The 12,501-nt window shown below is 40.3% G+C and overlaps 1 protein-coding gene across 1 annotated transcript in view; it reads right to left on the bottom strand.

The window, feature by feature from the left end:
- The window catches only part of srcin1b (SRC kinase signaling inhibitor 1b), an 81,270-nt gene that overhangs the window by 24,457 nt on the left and 44,312 nt on the right, over nt 1–12,501 (bottom strand). The window contains exons 4-9 of the mRNA XM_063893703.1: nt 11,941–12,070; nt 10,066–10,237; nt 3,572–4,512; nt 2,307–2,396; nt 1,229–1,269; nt 967–990 (exon numbers count right to left, since the gene is read on the bottom strand). Coding sequence (XP_063749773.1) covers nt 967–990; nt 1,229–1,269; nt 2,307–2,396; nt 3,572–4,512; nt 10,066–10,237; nt 11,941–12,070 — 1,398 coding nt within the window. The remainder of the gene's footprint in view (nt 1–966; nt 991–1,228; nt 1,270–2,306; nt 2,397–3,571; nt 4,513–10,065; nt 10,238–11,940; nt 12,071–12,501) is intronic.

The following is a 12,501-nucleotide window of genomic DNA, read 5'->3' as shown; positions in this document are numbered from 1 at the left end:
GAACAAAACATAGGGATAAAAAATCCAGGACAATTAATCAATAACAGATTTCATTATTGCATTTTATGGCCATTTTTAATCAACTGAAATCTTCTGAATCGACCCCATACCAATGAAATTCTAAGTAATATCCTCAACACCTCTGCAGACGAGGTGATGAGTTCCTGCTGTAGCTGCAGTGTGTCCTAGAAGCTCTCACCCTGCAGACTCGGTTGGGTTTCTGTGTTTATTTACACGTAACTCAAGATGGCTTCAGAGGAGTCTGACAGACACAGTCGTCCTGAATTTAACAGGAAGCACAAAGGCAGTCTGAACTGATAACAGTTTGCGTCAATCAGACTAAAATAAACACTGAAGATATACACTTTCCTCATTCTGGCAAATAGTATTTGATCTTCACCGGAGAAAGATAGAAATGTAAAGAGCTGAAGTCATGGAAAATGTTGAGGATTTCTGAAATTGTAGAAGAAATAAATGCACAAACAAAACTAAGTCTCCAAAAAGAAAGGTCTTATTGAAATTGCATCAGATTAAAAAGATCCAGGCTTTTCTATAGTTTGACATGGGATCAAATAATAATTCAATTTGTCTCGGATACTTCAAAACAAAGAAGCAGCAGCTCAAGCCAAGTACTTAATCTAAATAAATCTATGTTGCTTTCAAAACATACAGCCTTTAGAACACTTTTTAAGATTAATCCTGCATGGCTCCCATAAATAACCTACTCAAGATCACGAAAAAGGAGGAAAACCTTGAAATAATGCAGGTTTTTTTCCAAAATGAATGCACTCAAAAGGTTTGTTACTCCAGAAGACAGGAAAGGAGGGGAAGTGAAAGACACCAACTGAGAGGGAGGTAAATCTTTCAAGACACACAAACATGTTTTAGCTAAAATCAGGAGAATAAAGACAGGGGGGAGGGAAGACGAGGGAACAGGTACCAGACACTTCAGGAACTCATAGCTACCTTTCTTTTTTTTACTTCGTCCAGCTAAAACAAGAAGCATGGGCACCAGTTACACAGCAGCAGAGCGAATGAACAAGCTTGCAGAGTCAGCCATTACGATCACATATGGAAGGCTATTCAAAATTATGCAGAGAAAATGAAATAGCAGCAGTTCTGTGAGAGCAGGAAGAGCCAATTTATGTGGCTATCAAACAGGCAGCAGTGGGGAGCAGTGACAAGCAGTGATATGGAATCGTTTTTTTTTTTGGTAGTGAGCACTTACTGTCGGTTCCTGAGCAGTCACTGGCTGACTCAATCTTCTCCCTGGAAGAGGCAAGTGTTAAAGTACTTACAGCCAGAACACACTATCGACTTAGTGACTGAGAAGCTGTTGATATATGGAGGGAAATGTGGGGAATATATGGGCTGCGTGCAGCTTTATTCACAATGTACTTAAGTCTGACATTACTCGTTTAGTATTCCTGACATGATCTACAGTATTGGGCAGGCAGTTAATACGTAATTCAGGCATGAATCGTGATCATTTTCACACATCAGTGACATTTTCTGTCGTGTAAAACTGTCATCTACATGTATAGGAAAAGCAAATACAGGGCTGTAGCAAATGTCATTTTAAATTGAATTTGAAGCTTCAATTGAGGTATTTAAATGACATCATCACCCTAAAACATTTTTTTAAACACTCCAAAGATATCTTCAATTTGAATAAGAAATATGTTCATAATTTAAATTAAATAAATAAAAAAGGGTGTTTTTTTATAAAGGCTAAACACTGACAAAAAATAGCCCGAAACAAAATAAATACTTTGATTAAAAAAACATTATAAATTATAGAAATAATCTGATCTATTTTTACATGTCACATGACTTGGAAACAGGCCTACATATATATTTATTATATGTATGATTATTATATATTATTTGTATACATATACAAATGATATAGTATAAAATATATATATAATGAAAATAAATACATCACATAAAACGATCTGCATTGGAATGGAGATTTAGAGTTTGAATATTGTGTTTATAAATAAAGATTTGAAACTTTGATCAACCTGATACAAGCCCTAAGCAAAACGCATTTTACATAATATGTTCGTAGTTTTAGGGCAAATATATATATGGTCTAATTGTTTTACTACGGGTCATACACAATTTTTAAAAATCACAGAAAAATGCGTTAAGTAACCGAGGTAGAACAGAGCCTTCTAGTCTGCATAAAAAGAGTGTCTTTACATACTGCAGTTTTGTGTGTGTGTGTGTGTGTGTGTGTGTGTGTGTGTGTGTGTGTGTGTGTGTGTGTGTGTGTGTGTGTGTGTGTGTGTGTGTCTTACGGGCTCTCTGCCTCAGGCGCTCTGCTCAGTACTCTCTGCAGCAGCCCAGTCAGGCTGGCTATCTGCTTCTCCATGGCCTCCATACGCTCCCTGTTCCATACAGCACACAAACATACATAAAACACTATCACATAATGACATCATAAATATTACAAGACACCCCCAATGCTCGAACTACTCTCCCCTTTTAAGCCCCATTTGTACGTGGAAGGGATGACGTTTGGTATGATTTTCATCCAGCTCCAAGATGAATGTTTGTACTGATTGAAAAAGCTCATGAATAATGATAAATATATGTGATTATGGTTATACCGTCAAAAGGACATGCATTAGAAGCACTAGACCTTGTTCACAACATCATTTATTTCAGACAGAAATCAATTATTTAAATGGTATTGCCATGCTCAGTTAGGTAAATCTCCCATCAAGCCTTGTTTTGGTTTCTTTGACCCACAGCTAACTCTCTGATCTCTGAGAGCTTAAACCCCCACATTAGGAAACTGTAATCTAAACTATGTCACAGCCTTTCATTTTATATAATCCTGCTCTGCTGGAGTATATACGACTCTAAAAAAAGATAGTTGAAGGCACAGACTGGGGTTCCATATCACAATTATTATTTGGATTAAATAACTATTAACTAATTATTTTCCAGATGAACTGATCAATCATTTAGACTATAACGTCTGCAAATAGCAGATAATGTTCATGTCAGTTTCTGTAATGCTGGGTAATGTATCTGAATTGTTTTCAGTCCAAAACAAATTCAATTCAGTTCATATTCACTATCGATTTAAAACATAGAAAATGAGGAAAATCCTCACATTTGAAAAGATGAAAACAACAATCTCTTCCCACTAGGTCCAGTAGAAGCAGACATACTCATCTTTTGCCCCTATAAGGTGATGATCATACCAAGACACACAGATGGTAGCGGTGCGTAGTATCGGGCAAAGGTTTCAACTTTTCATTTATGCTTATAAGTGTATGCATATTCTTTACTTAATATATAGCCCATCAGCGTATCCAATTCAACATTTTTTATCACCTTTGTACTGTGAACATAAAGCATGAATAGTTTGCAGTTTGTACCAAAAAGGATGACTTAATATGTTCATCCCGAGAAAAAAAAAGTCTGTGGCTAAGACTAGACGATCACGAGATGCCACAAACTTTATTTCTCACTGACTGTTGTTATATAAACATGCAACATTGGTTCAAAAAAACAACATCAGCATGCAGAAGTGTTGAGAAATACTCCCTACCTGGTCTCTGGTTCGTTCACCAGCAGAGGTGAGCCGAATCCCCCGGCGCCCCCTCCCTCCCCCATAGGCCCGGCCATCAGACACAGCTGCTCTGAGGTGAGCCCGAGCCCAGGGCCCTGGCCCCGTGCTTTGGGACTGTCCCCGAACACGGACGAGGTCACAGAGTCCCTTCTCAAACTCTGCCTGCCCGGGGAGCCCCGGCCGGGCATGCTGCCCCCATAGGACTCCCTCATGTCAGGGATCTTCTGTGGGGAGGAAGGCGGAGGCACCCGCAGCCCCATGGCCAACATGGACGCGGCGTAGGCGTCGTTGTAGAGCGGTCCCCCAGGTCTATAGAGAGCCCCACTTTCCATCAGCTCTCCCTGTAGAGCGGCTGCTGTGTAGGAGGTGAGTGAACGCATTGATCCTGCGCCCCCACCTCCCCCCCCTCCTCCTCCTCCACGCCGATACAATGAGCCGTATGGGTCGGCTCTGGCCGGCAGAGGGGAGTGAGGCCCTGCAAGACTCAGCCTCCCTGTGTCCGGGCCCAGAGAGTAGGGGTCAGCGTAAATCCCCCCTCCCCCTCGGTCGTCTCCCCGCAGCAGCACCATGCTCCTGGACCCCCCCACTTCATCGTCGGGCTTCACGTCCCTGCGCTCTAGGATGGCGCTGGAGGAGGCGATGAAGGCCTGCTGGGTGTGATGCGGCTGGTGGAGCTGCTGTTGCTGGTGGGGGGAGGAGTGGTGGGACTGGGAGTGCGGGTGCTGGTGCGGGTGGGGAAGGGAGTGGGTGTGGTGGGCTGGCCCGGCGTAGGAAGAAGGCCGGCCGCCGCTGTAGAGCAGGCGGGCGCGGGACGGGGAGCCTTGAGGGGAGGCGGAGGAAGAGGAATGCTGGGAAGACATGGGGGGGTTGCTCAGGCGGCGGTTGGGTGGAGAGTCCTGAGGGGCGTAGACCATCTCCCTCTGTGGAGTCACCAGAGAGCAGACATAGATCCGGTTATTGTCATGTTTCAACAACCCAGTCATAACCAAGACATTAAACCAAGCTGCTGTCGTTACTAATATCAAACTGAAAAGTTAATTTATTTAGTAGTTTTGTTTGCAGCATATTGCTTGTTAAGCTAAATGGTGCCAAATGTTCAATATTTATAGAAGTACAATTTTTGTTAACAGTGAAGTTTTATTTATTTTTTATTGGGTGATTTTATTTTTTATTAAGGATATTTTAAAACTTTTTTTACGAATAGTATTCAGATTCAAATTGTCATTGCTATTTCAAAGGGTGCACATGCATTTTTAGGATTTCCCATTTAGATTATATCAGTGGCATAACATTTTTGACATTTATTGCAGATATTGTTGGGAAAATATATTATCCAACAACATGAGCCATAGTGACCGGCATAGTCTTAACAGAACATACTTTTGTTGCAGTTTTAACTCTAAACTTTTAACTCTAGTATAAGATTACCTGTATAACCCTTCCCAAACTTACTGATCCTCCGCCTTTTTAAAATGATTCGGCTGCTGATTTACAAAAAAGGGAAAACTAAACTTCGAAAACAGTGTTTGTTGTACAAACAGCCAAAATCAAGCTTTGATTTCTCTTTTCAACGCTGATTAATATAAATAAAAACAAGGATACACTTTTATAACATAGTAGTAAGTGTTAAAGTATTACATTTTGGATGGTAAAGTGTCTTTAGCTGGTTTAAATAAAAAGGAGATCAGAAGGAGTTGCTTGATGAGCCCTGATGAAATTGTACATGATGATTAACCCTTGTAATTCCAATCAAATTCATAATTTTATATCAGGAGAAGCAAAGTGTTGTGGCGGCTAGTCAATAAAAAAAAATCCCAGGGCAGTTTACTGTAACTTTTTACAGCACTTAATAGATTCAGTTTCAAGATTGACAGGAAAGTTTCCAAATTGCCCCCCCTAAGTGTGTTTTAAGTTGCACTTGATAGCTCATGGACGGAGCGAGCATGATGGAATTATCTTTTGGCATCAATCCGAAATAGTCAGAGAAGGAGGCACAAACAAAGCAGAGCATAACGGAGAGTGTAAATGACCGGGTGTCTAAGGGTATACCGGACAGGAGTAATAGATCCAGCGAGGAGGACACAAAAGACGGCGGCGCTGTAATTGCTTGTGATGCACAAAGCCCTCTCCTGGAGACGATGCAAATCATAAAACCAATATTTCCACATAATAACCCTTAGGCCTCTTACAACAACACCCCGTGGACAGCCTCGCAGCACACTAATGACTCTAGCGTCATCATCTTCCATCTTGTATCTTAGCAACAGCCTCTCATCGAAACTGTCCCTTTACAGAAGACATTTCATTCCACCTCCAAGACCCCCCTGAAGAAGACGTCTATCACAGGTATGCACCAGCAAGATCTGTGCCGTGGCCTTTTCTCCCGCTGAGGAAAAATCTGACAATCACTCTGATCCACAACCACAGCCTGTCCTCCAGACCCGGCTGGGATGGACAGCAGTAATCCTGGTCATGCTTCAGTGGGCTGCAATCAGGGAATCTCGACTCTGCTGGCTGGGGTTCAGTAAGCTCTCACACAAACAAACGTCCCAGTCACTCATCTTGGTGAGGCCAGAAGCTGCAATGTTTGAAAACTAAAACAGAAAAGTTATTATTTTCAGTATTGGGGTTAAAAATATGTGAAGTTTATGAACAGGTGTTTGTAAGCGTATATGAATGTAAATGTGCAAAATCATCCGTCTATTGTGTTTGACGATGAAAGATGTACTGTGCCATTGATTTGAAATCAGCTTAAATCTACCTTTAAATATATAACTGCTTATATTTTAGTTTTTCTTTTTTCTTTATTTATTTTTCTTTCATTTTGGATTTCAGTTACATTTTTGTCTTTATTTTCTGTTGTGATTTGTTTAAACTCTATGTAAAAATATGAGTTTATATGCTGAACAAAGTGCATCTGTTCAATGAAATAAGTTGATAATAAAAAGTACTTGGTTGCAATGTACCCCACACACATCAAACTCAAGGTAAGCCTGCAGTTTGATAAGGCTGTAAAACGCCAGAAAAACTATAGAGCCGAGGACAACACAAACACAACGACGGCCCTCATGGGACCAACAGTTGACCTCTGAAATATTGGCAGCGGTGAATCATGAATAGGAGCAGGCAGAGAAGCATTGACAAACAATAAAACCCCAGGGTGTTTGACTGACGGCAACAAAAACGTGTGAAAAAATCCCAGCTGACGACAACACTCCATCTCAGCTGCTTAGCATGCAAATTCATTTTGTGCACTGCACAAGTCTGCCGCCTCGCTGTAATGTAATTTATCTGCTTTATAATTTATTTTTACTCTATAAAAGCAGCATTCTCTAACATTTTAAATTGCTGTGTTCTCATTTCCATAATGGCACTGTAATTAGACGGCAACAAAATGCGAGGTTCAAAAAAACAGAAGCGCTGAGAGAAACTGAGTGACATCAGACACTCCGTCTATCAGCTGACAACGGCTAGTTTTTCTCCCAGCTCAAACTAAATGCATACAGTGTTAATAATCATGCTTATCAGGATGATGCCACATTAATTAATTCATTTGCCAGCAGCTCACTGATAAATTAAGATAACATCCATTGATAAGAGCTCAGCGACTGAACAGGAAGGATGTCACCGGTACGAAGGCGAAGGAAGATTCAAGAAAAATAAACACTTTTTCGGAGATGGCGTACAGAGAGGAGGTCAGAGCCCTGACATCTTGGTGCCAGGACAACAACCTCCATCTCAACGTCAGCAAAACAAAGGAGCTGATTGTGGACTACAGGAAGAGGCAGAGAGAGGCACACACACCCATCACCATCGACGGGACTCCTGTGGAGAGAGTCAGCAGCTTCAGGTTCCTCGGGGTAAACATCAGTGTGGACCTGACATGGACACATCACACCAGGGTCATATCCAAGACGGCTCGACAGCGGCTCTTCTTCCTCCGCAGGCTAAGGAAGTTCAACATGGACTCCAGGATACTCTGCAACTACTACAGGTGCACCATCGAGAGTATCCTGACTGGCTGCATCACCGCCTGGTATGGCAGTTGCACCACCCTCAACCGTAAGACTCTACAGAGGGTGGTGAAAACTGCTCAGCACATCACCAGGACGGAGCTGCCATCCATGGAGGACCTCTACACCCAGCGGTGTAGGAAGAAGGCCGGTAGGATATTAAAGGACCCCCATCACCCACAATCTGTTCTGTCTGCTGCCGTCTGGCAGACGGTACCGCAGCATCCGGACCAAGACCACCAGACTCAGAGACAGTTTTATACCACAGGCTATAAGACTGCTGAACTCCTGAGCTCTGTGAATGTCTACTCACATCTGTTATAGTACACACATACATATATATATCTATATATTATATATATCTGCCATACATATCTGTTCATAGTACACATATCTATATATTATACATATCTGCCATATACATCTGTTATACATAATATATGCATCTGTCCATACCTCCTCATTCAACAGTGTAAAGTATTTAAATACTTTCAATGTATTCCACATATGTATATATTTCACATCCTCAAATCTTTATTGTTGTTATTGTTAATATTCTTCTCTCTTTTTGCACTATTTTATTTATCTTATTTGCACCATGTATGTTGAGTTGTTGGAGGAGCATGGGATATAAGATTTTCATATGCACAGCATATACGTTGTATATGCTGTGCATATGACCAATACAACCTTGAAACCTTGAAACACTTCTTATAGTCGTTAAGCAGGTCTTTCAAAATATTGTTGATACCACCACGGCCGAAGCTATGAGAAGAAACGCGCTGCAGCCTGGGAATTTGCCAATTAAAAATCACACAAGATACATGTTAATAACTGAAAGTCAGTTCGAGGTCGGTATGGTAGCGTCATTGATTCTATACATTTGATGAGAAGTAAGATAAAAAAGTCCTATTGTTCGTTAAGGCCTGACCTATAGAGTGGTCTATGGTCCTTATTGAGCAATCATAGTCGGCAATAGTCTTAACATACTACAATCAAAAACGGATACATTGTCAATGAGCTGCAAATGCATAAATTCATAAATTTAACTGAGCTGGGAGTAGGAGATCAGAGGAGGGGCTTAAGGGAAAGCTAAACTGCACATGCTCTATGGGCCCACATTCGGGGACTTTTGCTCTCGAGAGGCATAGCAACTTTCATAGAAATGACGATGGCCCACCTCCGACGGCGTATCCAGTTCTCTTTAAACATCCATGTTCCTGCTGCTCTTCTTCCTTCAACTGCACCGTGCATGATGCTATTTGCTAGCGACCCGTTGGTTATTGTGAAGTGTCCAAACCACTGTGGCTTTCGCAGTCTGGCAGTTTCCGTTTGCGTTTCAATAAACCCTGCCAGTGTCTGTATCTCCCGTTTCACAGAGTTTTTTTCATGGTGCATTTGCCATGTCACCCCGAGGATCCGCCTGTAGCAATGCACTTCAAAAGGCGTCTACTCTCTTTGCCATATTTGTGTTGTATGTCCAAGTTTTACATTTACAGTGCAATGGATGTCAGTGAGAGCATCGTTTTTTTTTGTTCTGGTAGGGTAATGTTTCTATGATTCCATACCTTATTTAGTTTGGCAAGCTGTTGCAATGGCCAATCTTCTCCACACTTCCAATGGCACATGGGTGACAATGAATAATCAGGTTTGAAAGTGTTTTGTCCTGATCTTAGTTTAAAAACATTACATTGAGTAAGTCCATTCTCAATGTAGCAACTACTACAACGATCAGACTCAGATGATCTGGACCTCAGATAAAGTGTTTACCCTATTTTACATTCTGCCGGCATCCAACCTAGTCAGCACTTTTGAAGTGAAGGACTGGCACTGATCCAGGAACAGTAGTGCTGGAGTAAGTAAGGTCACGTGACTCGCTCACTCTCGGAGACTAATTTATGCTTGGACACGTTCTGTAAGGCAAACTTGTGTTTGAAAACATAGAGAGAAATAATGTCAGTGATTTGTGGGAGATGGATTCTGGCGTCTGGGTGAATTAATGACTATTTTCAAGGGAAATTATTAAGTATGATGATTTGGTCGGATCTGCATAAACGCCAGAAAGAGAACGAGTTTGTCTCGCTTCCTAGACTATGAGTCACAAGCCAGCTGCACAGAGAGTGAATTGGTAATGAAGGAAAAGGTGACTAAGACTTAAGCTGGATGATTTCTCTTCATCAGTTTTGGCACCATAGTTCACACCTAATGTAATAAAAAAAACCTAGAAATGTAAAAACTCAGTAAGTAGGGCTGCAAACAACCATTTTTTCGTTATTGACCATCTGGTAATTATTAAGTGTAATTAATAGTAGTGAAAAATGTCCAATCCCCGTACAAGGTTTTATTTTGCCAGTCCAAGACCCAAAAATGTTAACTTTAATATGATTTGAATTCCCAAAACTTGTGGGTAGGGGTAAAGCAGTGAAGCAGAAAAACACAATTTGAACCCTGAATATTTACCCGCAGGTCTCCGTTCGCCAGGTGTGGGTGTTGGTGTCCGGGGTAGGTGCCGTAGATGGGCTCTTTGCAGTAAATCTTAATTACGCAGCGGTCCTGAACGTCCCGCGGGTCCTCCAGCTCATAGAACACATTACGGGTCTCATCTTTGATCAGCAGAGCTGTGTTGGGAGACCTGAACATCAATAATAATCAAAATAAGAATCAAACACTGATAAATAGTCCCATGCAAAGACAATTTCAGCACCTATTACCTGCTAATAATCACTGACGAACAGACAAGGGAGGATTGTAAAATCTTTAAACTGCATGAGTCCTAATGAGAGACTGGACGCAGTCTTATGTTGAATTCATCAGCAGAGTAATATTCAGGAGTTAAGAGTGTCCTGCTGACAGTAACAATGGGAATTTATAGCTAAGAAGCTTCACAGAAAATACAATAATAACACCTTATTGAAAATACCTTCTTGAATGTTGAGAAGATTTTCAAAAAATAGTCTTTAAGTCAAACTGAATATTTATATTTTGACGTTGCTTCCGATATAAGAGACTTCCTTTAATGTGAATCTAGATCACTCAGGTACCAGATTACTTTCTGCTCTGTGCCCCTTAACTGTAAACTCACTGTGTCTGGATATTACAGGGGCAAGCTGCCATTTTGTTTTTCTTCTATTCAGTTTTATTTATTGTTTTTTAATATTTTATTTGTTGTCATTTTTTTATAGAAAATGGTTATTATTGATTATTTCCTTTCAGGTTTTTATCTATGTGAAGCAATTTGGTCTACATGATTTTATGGGATGATGATAATGTTTATTTTACAACTCCTATATGAAAATATGTAGGCTATACAGAGCTTTAAAAAGCTCATGTTAGCAACCAGTGGTGTTAAGTAATTTAGTACATTTACTACATTTCTAGAGACTTGTACTTTACTTTAGTATTTCAAATTGTTGCTACTCCGTATTTCTAATCAACTACAATTCAGAGGTAAATAGTGTTTTTTTACTCCACTACATTTATTTAATCCCTTAAATTGCTAGACAGATTTGGATTAATGATGGTAAATATAATCAACCCTTAAATCAGACTTTAGTTCAGAGGTAAATGTTGTACTTTTAATCCACTCATTTATTTAGTACCTTTAGTTACTTTACAGATGTGGATTAATGATGGTAAATATAATCAGCCCTTAAATCAGACTTAAGTTCACCTGGAGTAAACTCAGCAGCTACCCTGCAGTATACAAAGCCATTCAAACTAGCTGCACCTTTACCAGCTCTGAGAACACTTTAATGATCAATCATTATAAAACATATCAGAGATATTATTCTGAAATGGACCAATCAAACAATGACTACTTTTACTGTCGCTACTTTAAGTACATTTAGATGCCAATACTTTTGTACTTTTACTTTAATAACATTTTGAATGCAGGACTTTTACTGTAACAGAGTATTCCTACACTCTGGTACTTCTACTTTTATTTAAGTACAAGATCTGAGCACTTCTCCAACCTCTGATAGTAACACACTACAGGAAAAGCCCATTCAAAAGCTCAAAGCTTGGACTCTGTTTTCACAAATATGTTTTAAATACTTTTATCCTCTTTTGTATGTGAACATAAGATGTAGCATTATTTTAGAGCAAGAATGAAGAGGATTCAGTTTTCAGTTGGACCTAAATTATTGTAAAGATTTGACTCAAGTAGAGATGTTATGCATGTTTACTCGTTGCCTGAGAGGGAATTCCTACCTTCTTTGGCTTTATTGATTTCTATCTGTTTGTTTCCTTTATTTCCTGCCATCATTCTCTATCCGTTTAAAAAATATACAGTTCAATTACTTGTGTACTACACACACACTTTTATTAATGTACCTGAGCATGGCCATGGTGAGCCTCTGGGGGAACATGTGCACGATGAGGGCCCTCAGAGTCTCCAGGCTGGTCAGCTCGTGAGTCAGGTGCACCCTGCGGGTCTCCTCCCCAAGCTGGAGGAACAAGATCCCTGCATTTATGGATGGGGAGGAGCAATGAGGGAGATCCACGATGGTTGAAGGGGGGGTAATGAAATTGAATGTCAGGGATAAAAATAGAAAGTGGAGGGATATTTTTTACCTTCACAATATTCTTTTTTTTGTTGATTAAAGGAGTAATAGTCAACTAAATACAATTTCTAGCTTGAATATGCCTACCTTACATATTCAAACCTATCCCGATACCACTGGACTCCCAATCCCGTACTGTACAGTACTGAAAAATGGTCTCACCCCTGACTGGCTCAATACAGGGGGCAGTTATTCAAATCATAGCCCTTGTTTAATATTTACAATTGATGGCTAATAGCTTGAATTGAATCTATTTTGGTACTTCTACAAGACAACTTGATCTACTCATGGTTAAATGCACTCAAACTGGAAAAAACTCAAAAATCTAATC

This window comes from Eleginops maclovinus, chromosome 10 (genome assembly GCF_036324505.1).
Source record: "Eleginops maclovinus isolate JMC-PN-2008 ecotype Puerto Natales chromosome 10, JC_Emac_rtc_rv5, whole genome shotgun sequence".
In the NCBI taxonomy this organism is placed as follows: domain Eukaryota; kingdom Metazoa; phylum Chordata; class Actinopteri; order Perciformes; family Eleginopidae; genus Eleginops; species Eleginops maclovinus.
This window is presented reverse-complemented; position numbering and strand designations above follow the sequence as displayed.